This window comes from Aythya marila (genome assembly GCF_965140915.1).
Source record: "Aythya marila genome assembly, chromosome: 17".
NCBI classification, from domain to species: domain Eukaryota; kingdom Metazoa; phylum Chordata; class Aves; order Anseriformes; family Anatidae; genus Aythya; species Aythya marila.
In genome coordinates, this window is record NC_139058.1 from 7,833,053 (window position 1) to 7,859,294 (window position 26,242).

General features: G+C 53.5%; 1 protein-coding gene across 3 annotated transcripts in view; it reads right to left on the bottom strand.

Moving 5' to 3' along the window:
• Positions 1-20,905, bottom strand: part of PXN (paxillin) — a 41,850-nt gene extending 20,945 nt beyond the window's left edge. For all 3 annotated transcript variants that reach the window (XM_082774539.1, XM_082774538.1, XM_082774537.1), the window contains exon 1: positions 20,850-20,905. In XM_082774539.1, the coding sequence (XP_082630665.1) occupies positions 20,850-20,862 (13 nt within the window). In that variant the 5' untranslated portion in view covers positions 20,863-20,905. The remainder of the gene's footprint in view (positions 1-20,849) is intronic.
• Positions 20,906-26,242: the final 5,337 nt, after the last annotated feature.

The following is a 26,242-nucleotide window of genomic DNA, read 5'->3' on the forward strand; positions in this document are numbered from 1 at the left end:
ACTGCACGGCCCCAGCAGACACCAGTTTCCCCATAGCATGGGGCCTTGCCCCACGTCAGCCTGCCCAGAGCCACCTCGCCACGCCAGGAAGCTCGTCCCCAGCCACGCTGCAAACAGCCGAGGGGATTCATATCGAGGGGATTAACACCCAGGGGCTCGACGTTTTGATGTCCACGCAGCTCCGTGTGCTCATTTGGGATCCACACACCTTTGTAAGGCTATAAGGCTAACATAATGGGAGAGAAGGGAAGGGGCAAAGAAGGGACTTTTTAAATTAATATTAATGGAATAAAGGCCCACTGCTCCCTTCTGGCTTTCAGAAAAGGACCACGGGGACCAGACAGCCCTAACTCAACGAACTGTAACAAAGGAGCCGTGCCTCACGCAGCGCTGTCACTGCGGTGCCTGCTCTGTAAATAGAAGCACTCGGTCCCTCAGCAGAAATAGCAAAGGCTCAATCGATTTCCTGGGGAATGAACCGGTCCTACCCACGGCAGCCCCTGCGGCACAGCGCTGCAGGAGGTGTAAAAGCAGCCCCCAGCCCAGGACAGGAGGCAGCCGTCAGAGGGCACCACCACATCCTCACCGGGACAGAGCGAGGAAACCGGGCAGCACCAACCAACTTGGCACCGACCCCACCTCGCTTGGTCAGCCCTACAGCAGGGGCACAACGCCCCGCGTGCTGCAGCTCCCCAGCACGCGCCGCGGCACCTCGGGGGCCACTGCCCAGTGCCCCAAAATGACCACAGAGCGCCCACCGCAGCTTCACCACTGCCCCACATGGGCTCCAATGCAACCCGCAGGCACCAAGGTCAACTGGCAGGCACGGGGACGGAGCGGAAAGACAGAACGGTCTGGTTACCGGAGTGCAGAGGGCTCAGCCTAACCACCAGCACGGTCTGGGTGCAGAGGAGGATGTGTTTTATACTGTGTTAAAAGAGCGCTGAAGGGTGGGGAAAAATGAGGGGTATTTGCTGAAATACCACCAGCCCCAACACTCCCACTCGGTGTTGTCCACATGCTGCAGGAGATGTAGCACAGAATCAGTCCTTCTCCTCTTCCTCCTCCTCCTCCCTCCGCAGAGCAATCCAAGCGCCGTGCTCAAGTGAAAGCACAGTGGGGCTGAGGGCTGCTCAACCCACATCCTCCCCAGCAGGGCAGGATGGCTGCCTTCGCGTTCAAGGGGCTCTTCTGTACTGATTTTTCTGCGGAGGAGGGACAGTGCCAGCCACCACGCTTGGTGCCTTTCCTACTCCACAGCACTCCAAGGTATCTGAAGCCTGGGCGCATTAGCTCAGCCCTCCTCCCACTTTGCAAAAAATCATTATTAAGTACAGGCTTCTCGGGATTCTGGCCTCCAACTCCCCCGCACAGCTCCGCGTGTGCATTAGGAACTGGCGAGGGGCACTTAATGCATCGCTTCCAGCGCCTGCCAAAGCCCTGCCAGTCATTTCGCCTGGGACATTCAGCTTTCAGCTCTCGGTGCTCAGCACAGCGCAGCTGTCTGTAGGGTTAGAGGACGGGGGAAAAGGGAGCTGCCGTCCGCACACCAAACCGCTCCGAGGAATCCCTTCTTACCAAGGGGATCAGCAAGATGCAAGCACAGGCCAGCGCTGTGGGGAAGTCCCACTCAGCAGGACACGCTGCACCGAAAGGAGACATCACCCCCCGAGCACACAGTGCACATTCCTGCGCTATCTCCTCAGCCAGAGGCGCAGCTCCTCAGCATTCCCGGGGCTCCTCTGCTGCGTGCCAGCACTCGCCGTCCCCAGGAGCAGCCTGGTGTGCAGCCGTGGGCGTGCATTCCCGGCTTCCCACGTCCCGGCTCTGTCTGATGCACAGCAGCGAGGCCAGAGCAGGAGCACAACGCCGTTCGGAGGTAGGGCACAGGGACAGATAACGTGGGGACCCTGTATGCTGATGCCCACAGCAGCTCCCTTTTCTGTAAGTCTGAGCTGTACTTGGCCCCCTTCAATTGAGTGAAGTTATTTAAAAAAATATTTACATGCATCTTCCATGCACATCAGAGCGTGCTCTTTGTTCTCTGCCCTGTCCCTGTGCCTGCCACAAACGCTCCCACATTAAGGGAGCAGTGGAGCAGAACACACCACCAGCTAGTTCTGGAAAAACCTCCGTGACAAGGCATCGACCACTCACATTTGCCAAGCAGCAGCAAGCAGCCTCTAACGTTAATTTTACCACGAGCAGTAAATTGTTTTCCACTGCGTTCATCAGCGGCGTAAGATTTTTATTTTTGAAAGCAAAGCCATCCATCCTCCTTGTTCTCACCACCCAGTGACACTCACACCAACCTGCAGAGCACTACGTGTAAAAAAAACAAACCACCAGCTGAAAGGCGTTGGCAGTCAGAGGCGCACACCACTGCAAGCACTTCACTCGCAGCCGATGTGCCAGCTACTTGCTAACCTTCCTCAAGCTAAAAATTACACGCGAGAGAGAATTATCACCATAAATTTGCTTTGGCCTATTAAGAAGCCTTCTGCTACCGAGTGGCCGGCGTAACTCAGCACGCTCAGCACAGAGATGAGGGTGTTAGTGCCAGGAGAGCGTGAACTGCCTCCCATTTCCACGCGGAGCTCCTCTCTCCTGAGAGCTGAAGCCAAGCTGTTAAGCCACGCTGACAGAGCAGGGCAGAGCACTGTCAATGCAGCAAGCAGATCAAAAGGGTGGCGGTCACATTTTCTTCTAGAGCTCCTCTTGTGCTGGGAAGGAAATGGAAGCATGGCCGAGGCAGGATACCTCAAATGCCACAGATATCAGCCCTTTGCTCTCAGCAGCTGAAAGCCACATCTGCACACCCCAACCGCACGCTGCCTGGGGCTCTAATTCTTGCATGGGACATCTGGAAAGTGAGCAGTGGCTACATGATCCCGGCCCCAGCAGGCACGGCACAGAGCTCATGCCTCCAGCACCCAGCCACAGTGCGCCGCTTCCCCTTGTGGCTCCCCCATGCTGGGGGGCACCCCGACAGCCCGGGCACGGGCACAGGACGAGATGTCTGAGCACAAAGTGCAGGACTTCCTCTGTGCAGCTGCAGGGACAGGTGGCTGCAGCTCTCCTTGCTCTTCTCCATGCCCCTGCGTATCCGAATAACCAGAGCCGCTCCAGGCTCCTCTGCCTTAGGCAGCAGCGATTTGCCAGTGAGTTGGTAAATAAAAAGCAGAAGAGCTGCAAGGGCTGGTCTAAATGAGGTGATAACCGAGTCTCACTGGGCGCAGGACACATTGCAGACCCCTTGTTTGCAGAAGGACATGCCATCCTCCAGCCACTTTTTCTTAACAGCTCTAAGATGCTGCCTCCAGCTCTCTGATTGCTGCTGCCCTAGAAGGATGGGGGCAGCTGCACGCTCAGAACCAAGCCCTGAGCTCTCGAGCTCACTCAGCAGGCTCCTCACAAAATCCTTGAATGCAAACTTTTAAAATCTCATTAGGCTCAAATGAGTCTCCTCTCCCCCAGCTCGCATGCAGGGAGACAGCTCAGGGCGGTAACCCAACCCTTGGCAAGCCAGTTTTACATTGTGAGTAACTGCAGAGGAATGGGGAGCTTGGGTATATTTATCCTATTAAGCAGCCTTTCAGAAGAAACATTTGCAGTGCTCAAAGAGCTGCATCCCGAAGACTTGCTGGAGCCTTGCTGCAGGACTTCTCACCGCCTTCGAGCTCGAGTCTGGAAGCAGGGGGAGCCCCAGAAAGCAACGAAACAGAATTCACAGAAATAGGAAAACCATGACCAGGCAATTCAAGACAAAGCTAAGTCATTTGCCAAACCATTTGCCAGCGCAGAGCAGCCACCGGCATTTTTCCTTCACACTGTGTGGACCTGCCCAGAGGCAGTTACAGCAACAGGCAAAAAATCCCGCTCAGCCATGCCTGAGTGCATGCCAGGGACGGAGGCTCACCCGAAGCCTTGCACTGCCCTCATCAAGGCAGCGGTGGAAGCTGTGCTTCGGGTCCCAGGCACGCTGCTCCCAAAGAGGAATGCCGGGACCAGCAGCGACACGCGGCGTGGGCAGCTCTGACAGGAGACAACAGGCCCCAAAACCCCCGAAGCTTCTCTGTCCTCTGGAACTAACACCACCCTCCTAGAACAAGCAAGGCTGTGTGCTTGGAGCCCTGACTTCCCGAATTGTGGGCAAAACAAGGCATCCACCTGCTGTGCCCAGCTCCGCCAGGCTGCAGAGACAGCCTACACCTCGTGACAGACACCCTGCTTTCAACGTCACCTGGTGGCACAGCCACCCCGAAGCCCCCCATGCCAAGAGCAGGCGGCTTGCCCCAGCCCAGCAGCCCACGCAGGCAGCTCCGACCACCAGCAGCAGTTTAAGGCCAGACCAGACACTACCCTGGGCTGTGGTCTGTGCTATCAGCTGCAGCAATGACCGTGGCTTCCTGCCCCAACCGCTGAGACCCAAGCAGAAAACTTTATTCCAGGGCTTGTGGCCAGCTAACTGCTCCTCACCGCCCCAGCACGGGGCGGAAGGAGCACACAACACGGCCAGTTTGAGGGGATTTTGGTACCTGTGTGTCTGTCACTGCTCGCCACACGTTTAGAGATGAGGTTTGAACCCTGCAAGTGCTCCGGCCAGTTTCTGCAGAGCTGCCCCCTGCACATGCTGCCGGCAGAGGGAAGGGCCCAGCCATCGCTGCTTTCCCACACCACTCCTGGAGCTCGCTGTGCTGACAGCCAGACACTTCCGAAACTATTCCAGCCTAGAAACTCTGAGAAAGTTATTCTTTTTAGATAGACTCACTAAGTTTCTTGGAAGCGAAGCCCCAGCCACTCTACAGCTTAAAACATTTCCTAAGAGCTGCGTAAAGAGAGCGATGCCAGAATTCAGCCCTTCTCTAGACTGACAGACTAAAACTTCTGCCTGGGACAGGAAACCCTGGACCTCCACCTCCGAAGCTCAGGCCAGGTCACCAAGTGACATCCAGCCCCGTCCTGCCACCAGCTGAAGGAAGTCGCCCATCCTCCTGTCCAAATCCCACGATTGTTCTGCGCCTCCGATGCTGACCACAAAATCCGCAGCCTGAAAAGGGAACAATCAGGCAAACCCCAACACTCTCAAATTCCGGAGCCATCCCTCACCACTACCAGCCATTTCCCCGACACTTTATTCCAGCCTTGCAGCCCCAGGGCCGTACGATTCAACCACCCACAGCATCCCTCCAAGGGGCGCAGGCAAGAAGGCTGTCTGTGCGTATGCTGGGAAAACAGAAAGGTCGCTGCGAGATCCTTCCTGAAACTGGCCACGCCACGCCACTTCCTTTCACATTAACAGGAAAAATGTCACTGAGACGCTCAACTGCCCCGTAACCTCAGCCACGGGGCACTGGTCAGCAGGCTGTTGGCGTGACGCTGCCAGCATCACGAGGGGCAGCTAATTCCTGTGTGACCGAGGGCACAGGCAGAGGCTGCAGGGAGCAGCTGACACCACAAGTCCCAGGGAAGCAGAGCCCCTTCTCCTTGAGGGAGCAGCTCCCATCCACCTCTCACCATCCCTGATGTGACAGGCTGGGAAATCCTCCCAGAGTTGGCTCCGCTCGCTCCCCAAGCTGGCAGGACGGTGATGGCAGGAAGGTGACCTGCCCTTAGCCAGGCCCGCAGGGCACGGGATCATCGCAGCGCGCAGGCTGCCAGGCCGATGCTGCAACTGCCTCGAAGCTCTGAGTCAGCACGGCTTCCTGGATGAAACAACGCCTGAAGTCCAAGCTGTGTGAAGGAACCACAAAAGATTTTCCTGTAGGATCAGAATTTTTCCATTTAGCTCTCAAAACGCTCAATTAGACCCCAGCTCGGGCTGAGGGAAGCGAACCACCACCTAGCAGAGGAATGCACAGTCATTCTGCCTTCCTCCAGCTTGCCTAGAAAAACCTCCACACCCTTTCTGCTATCTCAGAACAGCTCACGAGGGCGCCTCGCATCATCTCTGTCATTAGCGAACACTTTGTAGAGGTTTTCGCTTCACACAAACTGATACAAACGAGACTTAACCTTAAAACTTTTTAACCCCCTGAAAATGCTAAGTCTGTACTTCAAAGGAACCAGGCAGATCACGCGTGTGCTGACACTAGTCGAGTCTCACAAGGCACGTAACAATCAGGGTAGAATACTACTCAGTATGTGTTTGTTGAGCATCCTCCCGCTGGAAGTGGTTTGGGATTTAAGCATCTCCTTTCAGAAGGGATGTAGTCAATGCTCCTGAAAAAGAAGGCTCAGGAAGGTTACCAGACCAACATCCAAAAGCAAACATGGCTTTGTGAATCCTGCATGTCACTGGAACAGAACCTATTCCAGTCACGAAGCCACTAATAAAGAGAAGCCTTTCCAAATTCTTTCAAATTTGGCAACTCCACGGCTGGGGCTACCTCAGTAGGAAGCTCTCAACAGAAACACCAGGAGCAACAAGCTCTTAGTGGCTCGGAGGATTTAAGGACAGCTGCAGCTACACAGGACCATACAGGACCTGAGCTGCCCGCTGTGTTCCTCACGTCCTGCCTCCAGAGAGGAGCGCTCGAGCCTAGCAGCAACGCCGCGACATCTCCGGTTTCAGAGCCACTCCCGCCCAAAGGTGTGTCCTCCTATTTATTGCTCATTTCCAGAGCTTTCTGGGGAGGGTGGGAGGGAAGAGCTATTTCCTGTCATATACAGCATCCTCTTTTTAATAGCGTGGTTTTCCCCACACTTGAAGTGAAAGGAGCCATCTTATATTTACTTCCCTCTGTTCCAATTTCTAGTCTGGAGCAGCAAACCGAGCTCGTCCTGGGAAAAAACACCCTTTGTTAAGGCCTGGTGCCTCGGACTGAGTTCACGCTCCAACTCCCTAGGCAGATGAATGTTTTCAGTTTCACAGCCACCAAAGGCTGTGGGGCACGCCAGACCCCCAGCTACACAAGCCTTGGATGCCTCTGGGCAGCAGCTCGCAGAGGACCCCAGTTGGGTGAAGCTAAAAGGGAAAATAAAATAATCCCTCGCGTGGTTCCTCCCCGCTTCTCCCTGCGCTCTCAAACCGAGCCCCGAGCAACAGGAAACGATTACCAAACATGGATAAGCTCGGGCAAAAAAAATCTTCCACTGCTCTACGAGCAATCTTCAGGAAAAGTTCGGAAAGTTTGCGAGTCACAGCCCCGGCACGTCCTGTGACCGGCGCACACAAGCGGCAGGCACAGCTCAGCTCGCCGCTCGCGGCCTCGGAGCACAAAGCCAGGCTCTGGTTTGCTGGACAGAGAAGCTGGAGATTGCACAAGAGATTTCTGCAGTACGTGAACCACTTCAGAGATTTAGCCAGATTTTACTCAGCGTTTGAGCTTGTGACCTCCAGTGATTCAGCTGCTCCTGACTGAGGCACTGCAGCCCTCAGCCCATCGCCCTACCCACAGTTAAGGCGCCCAAGGCAGCCCTGGAGGCCATTTTCAGCCCCATTTCTCAGTCGCAGCAGTTGAGAGCTCCACACCTTAAACCTAAGCCTCCGAGTGCCTCCATCCGACAGAACAGGCTGTGACCTGCAGCAACAAAGCCTGCAGCCGCAGCACCCGAATTCCAACGGGGCTCAGCATAGCAGGATCCTTACCATAAGGTCCAAATCCCCTGGGCAGCAGGGAAGTCATCTGCCTCGCAGAATCAGAGCAGTGATACGCAGCAGCCCAATATAACACGGACTGGCTGTGTTATATCAGAATAGAAAGCTGAAGGCTGCCCTTCAGGCCCCAACTAAAAATACTTAAGTTGGAATTTCTCAGCCTGATTCCGCAGCCTGCGATGAGCCCCACCTGCTACCGAGTCTTTTGTCAGAATCCTCTCCTTTCAGCAGCAAATAAACCCGTGGTCCTACAGGTTGGTATAGTTGGCCCTGAGAACAATTAAAAGAAGCAACGATCTGCACAAATTAGAGAGTCTCCATCTCCCCAGCACCAAATTGGAAACAGCTTTAGTCTCCAGGCAGGGTAAGTACAGCCTGACAGCCCTCTCCTAGCGTGGCCCTTCTTGTGCAAGATCTATTTCTGCTCTCTGCCTGGGAGCAAACAGATCCTCAGGCATTCCCGGCAAGTCCCAGACAGAGGCATTAGCACACGGCCAGCGCTGCCCTGGCTGTCCCTGCGAGGGAGGCGAGCTGGCTCGGGCAGAGCTGAAGGACACGAGCTCTGCTACAACACGGCCCCGCTGGGGCTGAACACGAGCGAAGTGGCATCCTGCCCGCCTGCAGTGGGAAAGGACTGGAATGAGTGTACGTGTCTGACACGAGTGACTAAGTAGGTACTACCAGTTCAGTTCTGACCCAGCCTGGGTTGCAGCCAACATCTCGGGTGGGAAAAAAAATATATAAGAGAAATGAACCGCCAATGCACTAACCTTTAGCCCTCTATCTACCCTTATGCATGCAAAAAAGGGCAAGTAAAGCCTCCCCATACATGTCCTAAGAATTTTTATTTGCGGCTGGTTTCCTTCAGAAAGTTTCTAGAAACGGAGCAACGTTAAAAAAAAATCCAACAAGATCTGCTCTCCTCTGCCAAAACAAGAAAATATTCATGAAAACCAAACAAGCAGCCACGGAGCTGACCCCTCAGGGACAATTTCCCAGGGCCAAGCCTCTGATCAAAATACCAAGTCCCTTGTACTCCTACAGGAAGAGGGGCTCAGCCAAGCCAGCTATCTGAGGAACCAGACCCTTCCTGCTCCATCAGCAGGCAGCTACTCCACAAGCATCATTAGGTCAAATGCAGCACGCAGCCATTTCACAAACATCGACCAAGCCCAGTAGGAAGGATGCCTCCATTAAAGAGAGCAGGGAGTCCAAGGATGGGTACAGAAACCTCAGGAAACTAGATTTTAAAGCACAGCTCTGGCAAATGGAAGAAGCTCAGGGACACTCCTAGTGCTGCAGCTGTTCAGTCAGACAACGGGAATGGGTGCTAGTGGGCAGTAAGAGCACCACAGCACTGGGAAATTGTTCTCAGGTCTGTCTGGAGAGCTGTACAAGTACAGTAGGCAAGAGGGAAACAAACTCCCTTCAGTCATGTGCTGCACACTGCTCAGCCCCAGACTGCAGGACCTGGAGGAAACCACCGAGTGCAGAGGTGTGTGGCACCCAGCCACTTCCCAGCAGCTCTTCACACGCCCACTGACATGAGGGTGGACATTTTTAACTGCATTTTTTAAAGCCCCAGGTGGACTGTGTCTGGTTGAGATTTGCATACCTGTAAGCAGTCGGATCTGACGTGACCTCAGCATTGTTACAAGCAGCACTGAAATTACAACATACATGTACGCTAATCTGGTAGCGGGTAACTCCTCTCAGCAGGTTTTAAGCATTATCCCCGTGCCATACACCTTGGCACATCAGAAGAGCTTGAAAAAGGCAGCGGCTTCCAAATCTGCGGGCAATGGCGACCCTCTTTTGCTTGCACTTCAGGGCCCTCGGGTGGAAATGACAAGTTTGCAAATTTGACCATCTAAAAGGACACCTTACAACAGCTGTGGAGCACTTACCACTTGCAGATCATAATTTGGGAACTGCTGATTCTACTCATCTGGGGAAGAAAAACATGTTACATCAGGGTTTACATGGGAACAGAGTACAATAGTTCCACTGGACAGTGAGCACCAGAGCTGAGGATACAGTTTCACAGGATGCAGAACGGCAAATTAACAGCTCACCACTGCCAAAAATGGAGAGGTTTTGCTCCTTCTTCCAGACATGTGCTGCTGCCACTTACCTCTCTTGGCTCTGGCTTTTACAAGACCCCTCCGTGAACCAATTGAACAGAATATACAAAAAAAAAAATGAAGACTTTCTTCTGAGTTAAGAAAGTGAGATAAGCACAGGGGTCAGCAAAAAGGAAGGGGTACATCCAAAGAGTCAGGGGAGGCAGCAGATGGAGGACATGAGATGAGGGAGGTAGGGCCACCCCCTCCCAGGGGCACTAGGGCCACTACACTGAGCCAGGCTCAAGTGCCTGCAGGACCCGCTTCAGCGCCAGTATCTCATTCAGCTAAAGATCACCGTGACCAGATCCATCAGCGTATGTAATGGTGTTGGACGCTGCCAGAGACAAAATACTGTCAGAGCTTGCACGTTCTAACTTAATTATCCTTTTTTTTTTTTTTTTTTTTTTTTTTTAAGTAACTGAAACAGGAAAGCATGTGAAGCATGTGGACCCCATAACCAATAAAGGGAAGGATAAGATTTGCATGGTCATGCAAGAACAGGCATGAAACTTAACGGAGGAAAAGAAAAAAAAAAAAAACAGCATCTTTTAAACTGTGGAAACCCTATCCAAGCAGCATAAACAGATCTGAATATAGACTCTTCCAGGCAAAGTGCCAATTAGAAAATTTGAGCCACACATAAAGATGATGAAATGAAGGAAAGAAATATAAGAGCGAATTCTGAATTAATTACAAGCACGAGAAGCACAAATTCTGCCTGTGAGATACAGAACCCCCGGCTACCAAAAGGAGGAGGCCAGCAGTTGGAAATAAGGACACTAAAGAGACACTGTGATCTTACCCCCATTTATTACAGCCTTATTGAGACACACCTAACCTGAAGGCTCTGAAATGGGAGACCATAATGCAGGCTTCAGGGATTTTAGTCCTCCTAGAAAATATTTTTGCATCCACTCCAACAACTTTCCCTTAGTAGGTAACAAGCGTATCTCCCATGAACATAAATGCAAAGAAAGTCCAACAGATGCAGATCTGCCCTTAAAAAACAAGCTGTGTCAAGTTGGAAAAGCCCATGCCTATAAGGAGAAATGAAGTCCCTGCAAACCTCGCTCAGATACTGAGGATGTCAAATAAAATGTTAGTATGTTGAGATACAAATTAAGATGAGTTAAAGAGTTGTTGGTTTGACCTGCCAACTATTCTGAGGGAAGATGATCCCCTTTTCTTAAGAAACGAGTGTTTCTTGTCAAATATGGCATTTAGTTTAACTGGCTTAAAAAAAAAAAAAAAAAAAAAAAAAAAAAAACATTACCAAGAAATTGCTCTCAAAATGGTGGACCTCTCTTTTTATAACAAGTTTTCATTTCTGTAAGGGTTCTCTGCAACAGAGTGGGAGCAGACTTGGAAGCAACGCCGACCTCTTTGTGAGCCAAAAGTGTAAGTCATCATCAGGAACTGACTTTACACAAAGCACTGCCAAAAGCCCAATGTAAACTCTCAGAGCAGGGCAGGGGGAAATGACAACAAAATATTTAACATTTTTCAGTCATGTTGATCTTAGAACTACTTATAACTATAATAGGTAGAAAGTTTTAAAATGAAGCTTCCAGTCTAATGAGCATTCTCCTAAAACCTCAAGATAATCCAAGTAATTACGGAGTGGGCAAGCAACGTCTTTGAAAGAACCCCTAGGAAAGACCACAGAGTACAAGGGTGCCATGAGCGCATGGCTGACGATCTAATTAAAACAGCTTCTTTTTATTTTAACAGCAGCCTCCGGGAACGAACGGAAGGAGGACAGTGTTGCAGAAATGAATGTGGGAACTGCCCCCCAGTTACTGTGGGAGAAGATGTGGGTGGCAACGTGATGGAGCTCGCTGATGGCTCGACAGCTCCACAGCTCTGCATTTTTTCAGCTTGGGCAAAGGAATGTGGCTCAGGAGTTTCACAATGCTGTGACCAAGACCCACAGAAAGAAAAGAAATTGTTTAAGCCAGACAGAAAACTAACATTTTTAGAACCACAAATTTTAACCAGTGAACGGAGAAGAGCTAGAGAATCTGTCTGAGGTTCCCTCTCTCTTCCTGCTGCGAGAAGGCAGGCAACCCAGCCATCCACCTATCCTCTGCCATCACCACAGCAGTAACAGTTACTAGAATCTTGCTTGTTTCACCACCTGCAAGAGAAATAACAAGGATTTATTTTTACCAGAAGTGGTATTAACAAAGCAAACAAATGCCCGATAGCTTCTCCATCTCGGTGTCCTGCCCAGAATTTATTTGCCAAAGAAACACTCCATCCTACCAACGGAAGGCTGCTTTACTCGCAAGAGAGCTCGTGACTACAGAAAACCGCAATAAAACACTGATAAAGACAGAGTAGAAAGTAGAGTTTGAGAGGTAGAAGATGAGTAAAAGAGCCCAATCTCCAGCGCTGACCAAAAATGGAAATGCCAGCAATACTGAAATAGAAGCAGCATGAGAATAAACTTCCCTTCATAGGTACGTGAAATGAATCCCTCTTCAAATCGCTTTCTGAAAAAGGGTTTTCAGCGTGATCCCTAACTGGCCCTCCACTAATCCTAAGACACAAGTCACCCAACCGTTCTGAGAACGGGAGAAAGTATTTTGCACTCATTTACAGGAGTCAGGATTCCCAGCTCCTGCATTTCTGCCTCGCTGAGAATTCAGTTGACTTCCTTGTCTTAACTCATCATACTCTTCCTGCTGTACCTTGAGCTAGGGCACAGTAGAAATTTGATTCATTTCCCTACCAAGTTCCCAGACGCATACAGATTTTGTAAGTACACGCACCTACAGGTCACTACCAGACACTTTGAAACTGAGCTGATCTCACTTCGGAACCACAGCGGCGTTCACACCGCACAGAGGGACCAGGCTCAGTCACTTACACACGGAATTACACACGCACGAGGACACACACACACACACACCAGGACAACCATCCCCTCGCTAAGAGCAATATTCTGCTCCCACCTCTGTGGCAAATCCAAGCTGAACTGCTTAAAGCAGCTGGAAAACAGACTAACTTCGACTGCTTCCCCCCCAAAATAGCAAATACAAAAAAAGGCTGTTTCTGCCAAGCAGCGCTGAATACACCGCATTCCATTTCATTAAAACAATTACTCAGAAGCCAGCCAAGAATTACATAAAGCTTCCTCCCCAGCCCCTTCTCTCCAGCCCTCCTCCCCAGCCCGCGGCGCGAGGATAGGGTCGCAGTGAGCGACAGCAGTGGGCAGCAGCCAGCGCCCCGCTCCTCGTGCCGTGCTGGCTGTGCCACCCCAAAAAGACATTTCCCTGAGCCAGGCAATGCCATCGGGGAACCCCAGCCAGCCCTAGCAGGACGGCATTTCACACAACAAGCAGTGCCACGGTGAGCTGCTCGTGCAGTGTGCTCCCTCGTGTTCGATGGCAAGTTGGCATCCATCAAGTTGAGCCGTACCCAACTCCTAGAGGAAAGCGAAGGGTAACCTAACAGCTTTTGTCTCTGACTCATGTGGTCACGGCTTCCAAGCACGATCCCGAGGCAGAAGGTGCTGGAGGCGCCAGATTTAAGCAATTAAGCAGCACAGGAGCAGCATGCCAGAGCAGCTGTGCTTGTGAGGCACTGCCCAAGGGACCCGCTGAGGACAGCCAAGCAGCAAAGCTCAGAGTAAGCACCAGCAGGGCAGCCTGAACACCGCAAGTTTTGGGTTCTGAGAACATGACTGACAAATTCATCCCGAGCCCCACGCGGCCCGGCCTGCCTGACAGCTCCGAGCTCCTCACGTTTCACAGCACAAGTCGGAGGCAGCTCCTCGTGGCCAGCACCGCTCACCCACCCGCAGCCCCGAGCTGGCCGCTGATAAGAGATTTCATGACGTGGCTGAAATGGCATTCCGCTCCCTCCCCCCCGTGCTCCAGCTCTCTGCAGGGATCCTGTCTCACTGCCGGAGCTGCTCGCAGCCAGGCAGAATGGTTCCAGCTGTGTCTCACGCTGCCTAGCCAGACCTACGCGGCCCAAGAAACGTCTCCCACGTGAAAGGAGCAGGAGGCAGAGCTGCAGCCCGGCACAGCTCTCCCCAGGCCTCTCACTCCTCTTACTCCCTCTGCCCTAAAAGGTTGGTTTGCTGGAGACAACCACAAAACCATTACCTGCGGGGGGCAGTAAAGCCAGGGGACATGCAGTGAGCCTCAGGCCCTCTCGTCTGATGATCCAGTTGAAGTTAGTGGTTCCGACCTAAAGGAAAACTTTTCCAAGAGAAGCCTCGAGCTTGTTTAGACCCATGAAAGAGGGCAGAACACGGGAGTACTAAACCCCCTAAAGCAGCAAATCACTTACAGTACCCCTTCTTTACAGGAGGTAAAGGTCCACACCTATAGCATGACCTTTTCTACCTCTAATTTTCTTTGCCCTCTCCCACTATTAGAAAAACCCAACCTCAGCACAGTTCCCGAGCCACCACAAACTTCCCTACAGCAGGGGGTGAATTTCTCTGCTCACCTTGCTCTTGAAGGATGGAAATAAAACAAGGTCCCTCGGGGATCTAGTCAGACACGGGCTAATTCTGTCTGCCAGCTCAGTTTTGCAACAAAAACATGGCATTGCTTTATGCCAGGAGACCCCATACAGTTTGATTTATAGCTAAGCCGTTTAAAGCACAATTCCCCATGCAAAGTGTCATTCAGAAAGTTCATTCCCTGGAGTGGCATTTACTTTTTTTCAACATTCTTTACATCATTTGCAAAACGTTAGAGGTTTAAACAATTGCAATGAGCAGTAAAAAGAACAAGAGCTCCAGCTACACTCCGGTGTCTGCTGCCAGACACGCTCAGCAGTGCCCCGCAAAGCCTGCTGCACTGAACTCACACGCACCAGGAGCACGGTGAGAAGTGCCATGCCAAACTGCTTTTGAAGTCTTCCAACTGCCCAAACCTCATTTAAATAACTCAGACTAAAGCCGTTCACAGCGCAGAGGCACTCCGCCGCAGGGAAAGGGAGTCGGGAACTAACACTGCAGGCTGCCTCCTCCTGGGGCCTCCCACAAGTTCGCTGGGATCCTCAGCTTGTAGTTTATCCTTAGATAAATTTCCCATGTAAATTCAGAATAATTACTGGCTGCTCCAAGAAAGAGCTGCATGTCTATGAGCAGAAAAAAAAGCTTACCAGATTCCTAAACAGGACAAGCATGTAACCTCTGGGACTCGAGCTCCTCTAACTGAAACATCAAAACCACCAAAGCTGTTCTCACTGCAGTTGCTGTTTCTACTTTGTTTGCTCTATGAAGACTTAAAAACATACTTCAAAGTGTCCGAGTGCTCCAGAACCCCAGCACGCAGGAGAGAGCAGGGATTTTAGCACGAGCCAATCAAGGGAGGCTGTCCCCAGCCATCCGGTTTGCGTGGCTCTTGTTCCATTTGCAGTGAGAATGAACATAAATGGGGAAAAAAAAGCACAAGTGATGTGACACAGTCATTACCCACCTCCTATTTTTATGGTATATCTTTAGCACACGACATTCTTTGAATGACTTCACAACGTTTTGTGGTAAAGGGAAAGACTCGAGCAGAACTGCTGTGGGGAACTTGGAAGGGAAAGGAAATCTCTTCTCCCTGCTCACTGCCTGTCATAACAGAGGCTGAAGAAAGGATGAGCAATCAGCAAGGCAGAGAGGGAACATAAACAGAGCTGAGAAGGGAAGAAAAACTTATAATTCTAATCCAAACTTGCCATTGTATGCTTTTCCAGCAAGGGAAACAGGAGAAGCTTCAAAGAGTTACTATTCTGAGACACTCAGCCAGAAGCTATTTTAGAAACACGGCGATCTTAACAAACATTAAGCACACTTTGCAGGTAGGGAGCTGTTACCCCGCTGCAAGGACGGAGGAGCGACATGCCCACGGTCGGGGCAAGTTTCTGGAGCTGTAAATCAATCGTTACTTTATGCTGGATTAAACACGAAGTCCAGCTCCAGGAGGCGGCCTCACCCAGTCCCCAGCCCCCTGCCCACGCCCTGTGTCAGGACTAGGATTTGTACAAACACGTGGCCAAAAAGGGCAAGGAGGGGATCTGGCTGAAAAGAAACCAATTAAAATAAGGATTTTCAGGGGAACCAGCCTGCTGAGCCAGCCACGCGTGCAGCGGTTATGCTGACATGATGAAGGGAGATGGGGAAAAGCAGTGCTGCAGCCAGCAGTTAGGTCAGGCTAACCCTGTCTGAAATCACAACTCCCACGCTGTCCCCAATCCGGTTAGTTTTAGCCCAAAAGGGAAGGAACGGGGCCCCTCCTTGCTTCTACGTGGAGCTGGATCTGCTTATCTTGCCATGGGACATGATAGCACGGCTTACTGACCCCACAGCAAATCGTCTCCTCCACTTGGGTGAGCGGGCAGGCGAAGGGGCCGCTCTTCCAGCACAGCCGTGACCTGAACCCATTCGCTCTGCAGCCCGATTACTCACTGGGTAAGCAGCAGGGCCACGAGATGGGGAAGCAGGAATCACCATTTTTGGCTGACTCCTGCATCTGAAACTAAACCGAAGGAGATGTGCAGCGAGACTCTGCAAACACTGAAAAACAAGAGCCGGGCCCAAAGGTCCCCACGGTTCCCGGCTTGGCGTTTTTATATTTAAGAGCCCCACAGACATGGCATGGTGCACTCCTAGGGGTGTTACTAAACCCGAGTTAGCTAGGATGGGCTGGAACAAGCAAGAATCTCACTCCTTAAGCCCCATCTTCTCATCATACGCTGTGGGAGCTTCCCACAGACAATGTCTCACTTTCAGGCAGCAGAGACAGAAGAACGTCTTCATTACCAGCTTCCGCAGCGGACAACGAGGGACAAAGACAAGGGCGGGGAGGCACAGTCTGGGACACAGAGCAGGAAGGTGGGACCCGAGATCCCAGTCACTCGTGGCCATTTCCCACCACCACTGGATCCAGAACCCGGCCTGGCCTCCTCCAAAGCTGCAGCAGACGCCGGGTGTCACAGCTAAGGCAGCAGTCCGGTTCTAAGAGGCTCGTTTTGTGGCCATGGGCTGTTTACTGCTCCCCCACAGCTGCTGCACAGATTCGATTTGAGGAATTTATACATATCTGGTGCAGGAGATCAGAGAAACTGCTCTCGTGCAAGCAGAAGCGCGCTGTCCCTGCTTGTTCTGCAGCCAGGCTTCAGCTCTCTCTGTCACTGCAGAGTTTCACAACATGTTCCATGCAGTCAGTACAGGTCGAGGGAAAAGGGGTGAGGAAAAAAGGGTCCAGAGAAATTGAGGTGCTCGGATACCCCAGGAAAGAAGAGAGACAGAACTGAGTTTTCTAAGAGGTTACCCATTCCTTCCTCTGCTGGTGGAGATGGTGTCAGAGGATCAATTTGAACCAGGAGGGCAGCTGAACACTTGGGATAAGTTGACCTCTCCCAGCGAGAGACAAAGGAGCTAAAGACAGCGCGGAGTCCAGACTTTCCATGGAAATAGAGCAACAAGAAAAGAAGCCTCTCTCTGCATCGCACGCCGCTCGAGGCAGAGGACTCCCTGTCTGGGTTGCTCGGGACAATGAAGCCCCTGTCTCACGAGGGGTCAGAGCAGCTAAGAAGCTGAAACAAGTCAGAACCCCATTGTGCAGGGCATTAGTCCTGTTTACAGGCTTCTCGCCCAGCAGCGGGAACGGCTCAGGAACCTGAGCCAGGAGAAAGCCGAGGGACCTGGCAGCTTTGCCCGTGTTTCCTCCCCAGAAAGGCACCGAGAGCACGGCCCCGCGGGGCGCAGCCATCCCCGAGAGCTGGCAGACAGCAGCAGGAAAGGCAGGAATCCCCCCCAAATGCTGCCACCACAACTCAGCAGCAGGTCGGTCTGAGAGATTCAGCCCTGAAGAGAGGGAGGGTGACAGCTCCTGGAGCAGAGGGAACACCTCCTGAAGCAAAAGCTCCCGTGGAGCTCAGTCTTTGTGCCCAGAGCGCTTAAAGCCACGTCGCTAGACAAACATCCTCCGACAGGCGAACCTCCTACAAGTGAGCAAACACCTAAAATAAGCTCACAGACCGCTTTGCACGCACAGCCAGAACACGGCCATAAATACGTTCCTGCTGAACAGCAGAACCAACTGCTTTGTAAAACACCTCTCACTCTGGTGAATTCTCTAGTGAAGGCTGTTTTGTTCTTGATTGCAAACTCCAGTTAAAAAAAAAAAAGAAGTCTGAACTCTTAAAAACAATAAAAAAACAAGCAGTAGACAGGCAAGAATTTCAAAGCCACCAAAAGAAAGCTGCTAAAAGCAACATCACTTCTGCCTGGAGTTACCAAAGCTCTCAATAAATAAATTACAAAAATAAAACAACGCTAAACAAAGACTCCACAGTAGTGTTTGCAAACAACCTCTTCCAAAAAAATAAAAGACGAAAGTTCCTGAAGCTGTGAAATCTTTTCTCATCCTCGAAACCAAAGCACTACAGCTTTTTGCTAGCTCTTGAAAACCAAGACAATGTACAAAAAGTGAAATTAATCTTTTGGCCCCTACAAAACTAAACAGTAACCACGCTGGCCCCACAGTAAATATACAAAGTTAAAAACAAGTAGGGAAGATTAGCCTGAAAGAAAAACACTGAAGGTCTTTTGTTTTTATTGAAAGAGAACTCTTTGAAGCTGTAAGAAAACACTCAAAGTCAAAAATTGAGCGGTATCTGACTACAGCAACTGCAGAGCCTTCCTCCTCCCTCTCTCCCGAACCCGACACTTTGCAGGATGGTGATATCTTCCCCCACGGCCAGCAGACCCCTCAGCCTGCACGCACGCTGCTCACACAAGGCAGCTCCACAGAACCAAGAATTCAACAGCTAATTCAAACTGCCTGAGGCAAACAGACAGGCTGGATCGCTGGCTTGCTGGAATTACAGCCCACGAGCACACAACTCCCCCTGGGAAAGCCCAGGAAGGGGCAATGCCCCCCGAGGCAGGATGTGTGCTCCGTAGGACTCGGCTCCACGCTCGGCGCCAATTCCCAGCGCGGCAGAACGCCCAACTCACGCCGCGAGCTTCCTGTCAAACTCCAAGCACATCCGCATGGCGCGCTTCCTCCAACACGGACGGGAGGCAATCTGGACGGGTCTGGGGGGCTGCCTGGACGCAGGGCTTCCTGCCCCTGGCCCCACAGCACTACAGCTCCATCGGGAGCCAGCACCGGGCGCCCCGTGCCCCAGCTGCTCTCCTGGGGCAGAGCTCTGGAGCAGCTCCCTGCGTGAGCTGCGCACCGTAACGCCATTTCTCCAGTGCTGGGGGCGGGGAACAAAAAAACACAAAGTTCTTTAAGCTCCAACAAAATCCCCAAAGCAACCCTTTCTCGCAGGGGTGAGAAAACCCACCCTACCCAGTCCAAGCAGCATGAAACCAAGATACTTCTGCATCTCCATTTTGCAGCGCAAAAGCACACACAGATCAACACTCCAGAAGCTCCCAGCTTCTGGAGGGGAGAGGGACGGCTAAAACATGTTTGTAAGTTTGGGGAGTTAGGGACAGAGGCATAACAGGCCCCGTGAGGCGTTCCCTCGTGCCCAGCACGTCCGTCAGCCCCCAGTTGTGTCCACACCACACAGGGTCAGAAGCACGGCGCAGGAGCATTTATCTCGGTTCATTTTACACAGCATCAGCTCTGAACCCACGAGGCACGTTCACTCAGGTTCAATGCTAAACTACTCCGGGGCCAAAAGCGGCCCTGGCAGCAGCGCAGCTACGTGTGTGTGGCACCGTGCCCAAACCTCTGAGCCCTGCCGGACCAGCCTGGCTACAGCCAGAGCCAGAGCAGCTGTCTGGATCCACAGCATGGTTAATCCACAACTTGGATAATCCACACAGAGATAACGAAGGAAGAAAAACAAACAACGCTCGCTTCAGTTCAAAATGAGACTTGTTTCAGAGGAGCTGTATCAGCACAGCCTTGCTGCCTTACTTATGCATCCCAAGGTGAGCGCCTTTAGGAAAACAAGGGAGCAACTTGGGGACTAACAACGACTGGCAGAGGGAAAACAGGTGGCGTGATCTTTTATGGCGACTTCTGCAGACCAAAGAAATTATCTTAGAAATGAATGTTCCACTTTTCTTGCCCAACTGATTACTGTTAAGATAGTCAGATCTGGTCCAATGTGAAAGGCTGCACAAGAATTGAGAAAGACCTGGTGTGACCACGGCTTGATGAGACGAGAAGTTCTATTTCAAAAATCAGATTAAAACTTCCACTTTTGATGGCACTAACGCTCAACACCGCAGAAGAACGCACAAATTCGGACCTTTTCCGATGCATTCTTTGCAGCTCCCTTCTAATCCTCACCCGGAGGAAAGAAAGAAACGTGCTGAAGCTGCAGCAGCCTATCTGGCCAACTGGAAAGCCACCCGGCTCCGTGAATGGCAGAAATGCAACACTTGCAGCTGGCAGGGCACAGCGCTGGGAGCACGTTGGCGGGACCGCAGCCGTGCCCACACGACGCCCCACACGGGCTCACCTCAGGGGCCGCTCGGTGAGGCTGCCCTGGCTGCACGGGTCCTGTCCTGACCAGCCACACACTGCTCGGCGCCCTACGAGCACGATGGAGGAGCAGCAGCAGGAGATAACCGTGAGATAACCGTGCTGAGGGTGGGAGAAACGGCAAACGGACCCACCCGGGCTGAACCACACGGCGGCTGCTGGCGGAGCGGGGACTCAACGCCAGTGCCACCAGCCCGGTGCTGGGGCTGAGGTTGTGCCCCACCAGCAGGAATCCCTTGCTCAGCAGCTGAGGGCCTCCTGGCCGCCCTGCTCTCCTCGCCAGCCCCCTTCAGGGCCCTTTTTATGGGGGTGCGAGCCCCGGCTCTGTGCCGGCAGCTCCCCGCGAGGCTGTGGCTGCAGCAGGGCAGCGATCCTCCTGCGGCACATCCCCCCTGGAGGGCTGCCTCTCCCTGAGGGGGCTGCAGGTAACGGGGCCCGGCCGGGCTCCGCCGCTACCCCCCGGCCGCCCTCACGGCGTCCCCACAGCTCGGAGGGGATCCCACGGGGGGGAGCCGGGGGGCAGCGGGGCGAAGCCGAGCCCCGAGCGGGACCGGGAGCCCTGAGGGGGTCTGAGGGGACCCTGAGGGGTCTCGGGAGGCTCCGAGGGGGCTACCCCCGGGCTCAAACAGCGCCGGGCGCCGCGCAGGGACTCACCCAGGTCGTCCATGGTGCCGCCGCCGCTCCCGCCCCGCCGCCGCCGCCCGCTCTCCTCAGCGCCTCGCAACTTTCCCGCCCCGCCCCTGCGCGCCCCCGACGCTGCCTCAGCGCGCGCGCCCGCCGCCGCCCCCTGCCGGCGGGAGCGGGCGCGGCCCCGGCCCCCCCTCAGCCCCCTTCAGTCCCCTCAGTCCCCCCTCAGTCCCCTCAGTTCCCCTCAGTCCCCTCAGCCCCTCTCAATCTCCTCAGCCCCCCTCAGTCCCCATCAGTCCCCTCAGTCCCCCCTAACTCCCCTCAGTCCCCCTCAGCCCCTTCAGCCCCCCTCAGTCCCCTCAGTCCTCCCTAGCCCACTCAGCCCCCCTCAGTCCCCCTCAGCCCCTCTCAGTTCCCCTCAGTTCCACTCAGTCCCCCCTAACCCTCCTCAGTCCCCCCTAACTCCCCTCAGTCCCCTCAGTCCCCCTCAGTCCCCTCAGCCCCCCAGTTCTCGTTACCGCAGTGGGAGCTGTGGTGAGGGGTTTGGGTGCAGCCCTGCTGCCCGTAGGTGACAGCAGCCCCCAGGGGACTTATGCCAAGCCTCACCCCGCACCCAGCACCCCTCAGGAAGCCACATCCCCGCACAGCTGGGGGACACCGCGAGCAGGAACGGAGGCTGGCACCCTGTGTGTCACCCCAACACCAGGACCTTGCCTGACACCTCCTTGTGGGGCTCTGGGCAAGGTTTAAGGCGCAATGTGGAGGGATTTGTGTGTTTTGTGTACATAAATGTGCTTCCCGCACTATGTGAGAGGGGTTGTGCTCAGCATCTGTCGCTGCTTTTCCACGACTGAGCAGTAATAGCTGCAGGATGTGTCCCCTCGGGTGGGGTGACGTGCACCACCAGCATTATTTGCTGGTACAGAACAGGGGTGGTCAGGATCAGGCCCCCTCCCGTGATCCATGCTTCTTCCAGCAGCAAGTAGCAGGCAGGTCTTGGCTCGGGTTATACCTCTACCTCTGCATGAATAAAGTTTCCGCTGTGCCCTGTTTGCATTGCAGCCCAGTACGCGATGTTCGTCACCAGCTTCCTACCGGATCCTTTGTGAGTGTGGCAGTGAGTGCAAATCAAAACAACAGCAACAACAAAAACAGCTTTTTTTCTGTCTCAGGGCAAAAATGAACTTCTCATCGGGATGCATGCAGAAGAAACAGGTTGTGTCCAAGCTGCTGAATATAAAGATGAGGAGTCTCTGCCCCTAAAACTTTGCCCTGTGACTTAAGCACTGCTGTGGAAGGGTGACTGTGGTGGATGGCAGAGCTGTTGTGCAAGGGACGCGATCCTCCACTTGTACAGCTTTTATACCAAGCCTATTCTCATTGCACTAGTCATAATCAAGTGCTGTTTACAACTGAATTCTTTTTCACACCCTAACATTTCCTACCCAAAATTGGCACCTCACAACCCTCCTGTGGTTTCCCAGTGAGAAGGGCGGGTTAAAAGCCAAGCTGCTACAACAGCTGCTCAGAGGGGTGGGCTCAAACAAAACCCACCCAATGTTCACCATTCTCCGTCCTTCCTAGTGCCACGTAACTCCCGTTTGCTCCCCATCTACCTGCTCTCTGCCTCTGAAATGCTCCTGGACTTGTGAACACCTGCCTGATGCTCAAGCCCCATGCACGCACAGCTGCAGTTCCCTGGGGACAGCCGCCCCAGCGAGCTCTTCCCCAGCAGAGCAGCAGCCGAGGCTTGCCCAGAGGCAGCTGGTGGGACCGAGGGGGAAGCGATGTGGGAACAGCTGCAGCCCTCAGAGCTGCTGCTACTGGGGAACGAAGGCACGTCATGCATCAGAGTATGCGGTGCTTCCTCTTGCATGCTGCCCTGCGACTACAACACGGCATGACTCAACCCTTATCTTTCACAGAAGTTGTGACAAGAAGTTGTTGTTCTCATTCGCAGATGGGAAACGGGGCTGGCAGCTGGAAATAAAGTCAGACAATGAGTCAACGTGAATTTAAGGCCAGACTTCACAACTTCCTGCCTCCACACAGCCCAGGGTGCTTGCTGAAGGCATCTTTCTCCTCATTAAAGTGTAGCTAACCAGCTATGAACTGGCCCCACAACTCTTCAGGGGGCTTAACCCACTGGCCTCCACACACTCGGCACTCAGAAACTGGATGGATTAAATCTCCGCCTGCCCACTGTGATCAGTAATCTCAGACTGGAGAAATCCAAGCTCATTTCCTAAAAGGTGTTATGAAAAGCACCAGGCTAAATCTGTGTCAGAGAAGAACAGATACGAAGCTACAAGACTTGTAAGGCATGTTTAGAGCCTACCTGTGTACTTTGGAGAGTGACTTGAAACTGCAGAGTGAAGAGAATAACTGAACTGCAGTGCGTCCTCTGCACTGCGCCACAGGGACATCCTGCAAGGGGACGTGGCTCTTTCTTGGGGTGGACACAGAAGGAAAATTCAGGCAGAGCCTCAAGCCTGAAGGTTTCCATTAGCTTAGGGAGATGGCAGCACACTTCAACATCACGCTTGGTGGAAGGACCTAGTACAGCAAACGGAGTAAAGGTGACTTCTAGCACAGGGTGGGGGCCATAGCTTTGTGATACTGGGTGAAGGAACCACTCGGGGGGATTGTAGCAGATGGTTCTGTTAGAAGGAAAGAGAATCAGTCAAGGAACACATATGACACTTATCAACTGACCTTGCTTCAGTGAACCAAACAAGTACATGAACTGCATTACTCATTGTCTACTACACATGACTTCAGCACTTATTGCTGTGCCTCATTCTGACAAAGGGTGACGGCATCCCGCCAACTCAGGTTTTGATTTCAAATAGATATTGCCAGTACCGGAGTGCAAACAGGGGACAAATGCCATCGAGGAGGTTTCACTGTCATTCTTCGGTCACCGTTGTGTATAACACCCCAGCCCAGCTGACATTACAAACATGATAAAGAGGGAATATCAATGTCTGCTACTAATTTCCCTACTCCACCTCGTTATAAACAGCTGCCTAACCCGGGGCCAGCCAGGCAGGGTACGCTCACCCAGATGGAACGTGTGGCTGTACAGAGAGCCTCAGAGCTAACTGGCCGCAGCGTAAACCATATGGGATGTGCACAGAGACAGAGGGGGGCTGTTCCCACTGCGCAGGAGATACGGCTCAGGATGCCGGTGTGTGGTGGTCACGGGCCTCCTCTGCGGGGCGGGGGCTTATTTAACTGATGAGACAGGGTAGACGTGCATGGGGTCACCCGGAGGGTTTTACACCAAAGCCAGCAGCCGCTTCGTGCAGAGCAAAGAAGCGGGAGGTCTTCAGCGAAGAGCAGCCATTTTCTGAAGGAAAGGCTACTGCTGGATAGACCCAACCGCTATTACTTCAATTCCTCTGTTTTTTCAAACGAAAATTCAGTCTCCGTAGAGACTGTCAAAAATTGCCAATGCCGACTATATTTCAAGTCGTCATGGCGGGGTATTGGGAAAAGTTTTCAATTAGCAATAATCGCGCCTCGGATTAACCTCATTGGCTACGATACTGCCACTGCGCAAAGCTGACGGAATGGACCCTCCGCCGCCACCCCTTGCCCCGGGGCCGCCTCCGAGCTCACGGCGAGCCCCCCGCCGCCTCCCCCCCTGCCCGTCCCGGTGTCCCCCGCCTTCCCCAAGCCCTCCTTATGCCCCCCGATCCCGTTCCGGGTGGGGAGCGCCCCGTTATCTGCCCGGTACCGAGCGGCGGGGCGGCCGCGGGGGTTGCTGGGAAGCGGTATGCAAATTGATGGTGACGTCATTTGGCACGCCCCGCCTTGGCGCGGGATCCCCCGCCCCTGGCGGGTGGAGGCAGGGAACGGGGGGTGAATGGGATGGAGGCAGGGGAGGGGTGGGGGCTGAATGGGATGGAGGCTGAGTGGGGACGGAGATGGAGGCAGAGAGAGGGTGGAGGCTGAATGAGGATAGAAGCTGCACGAATGTAGAGACTGAGGGCTGTTAAAGGGTAAATTGGGATTGAGGCCAGAGCCTCCCCCGTTTTCGTCCTTTCTATTTTTTAACGAGCTAACATCAGCCTCCGGAGAGGCTCTCAAAAATTGCCAATGCCGACTGTATTTCAAGTCGTCATGGCGGGGTATTGGGAAAAGTTTTCAATCAGCAATAATCGCGCCTCGGGTTGACCTCATTGGCTACGATACTGCCACTGCGCAAAGCTAACAGCCTCCTTCCCCCGCAGCCTCCACCCCGCCGCCGCCCCCCCGCCCAGCTCAGAGCGCGCCCCCCCCGCCCCCCGGCGCGCCCCCGCCCTGCGCGCCCCCTGCCCCGCCGTGCCCGCGCCCCCAGCCCCCGCTTTGGGGAACGGGAGGGGCAGGGGGCAGGGGGGAGGCTGCGGGGCAAGGGAGGCCCGCGGAGGGTGCTGGGAGGGCGGTATGGTAATGAGGGGGGCCTCGCCCCTTTCCTGGGCAAAAAGGAAGAAAATCCGTTGGGTTTTGCCCAAAACCACCCGTTTCCCCTCAAGGGGAGGCGCCTCGCAGAGGACAACACATGAGACCGAGCGTGCTGTTACCCAACGTGTTCAGCACCCGGTGCAGCGCTGAGGATCCGGGGGGCTCCGTGCCCCTCGTGCCCCTGCTCCCGGCATCACCTCGGCTCCGTGGGCCAGCAGCAGCCTGCCCAGGCCTGGCACAGAGGCTGCCCGAACCTAACGCCAACGAAAAAGCTGCACGACCACCACACGGGGCAAGCCCCTCGGTGATGAAGAGTTGACTGGTGAAAGGGTTCAGGGCGCGGGCTGTGCCCTGGGAGAGGTGCAAGTGGCTGAAAAACTCCAACCACCCCTCACGTCTCATCCACGCCTCCTTCAGGAGCTGTTCGGAGAGTGGTTGTGGCGTGCTGACCTCGGGTTTGGTCTGGCAACATTCATCCAACACACTAGACCTGACTGCTGTTATCTGCCCACCCTTGGTGCCATGGTCCTTTTCCACATCTTTCACCCACCCTTTTTCCTGTCATTCCAGCTACACCCACCAGGACCCCCAGCCTGGCTCAACCTCGGCCAGCACCGAGTGGAGGCACCAAGGGCACAAGGATGGGGCCGACATACTGTACTGTCCCTGTGTCCCCTCGCACTCCAACCAGGCACATGTCCCCAGCGAGGTGTCCTTAACCACCCCCAGTGGATTTTCCTTCCATTATTTGCTCAGCCACATTCTGAGGCTAAAACCTGACAAGTAAGCAGCAGCGAAAGGAAAACGCAGGCTTCCATAAGGTCACAGACCTACAAAACCTTATTTACTACTTACATCCGTACCAAACCTGACTTTATTCTGTGCTTCCTGAGAGCAGCACGCAGTGTTTGCCAAGGCACACCTTTCAGGAAGGGGGGCGATTATTTTTTTTTCCTTGAAGCCTGGGAGTT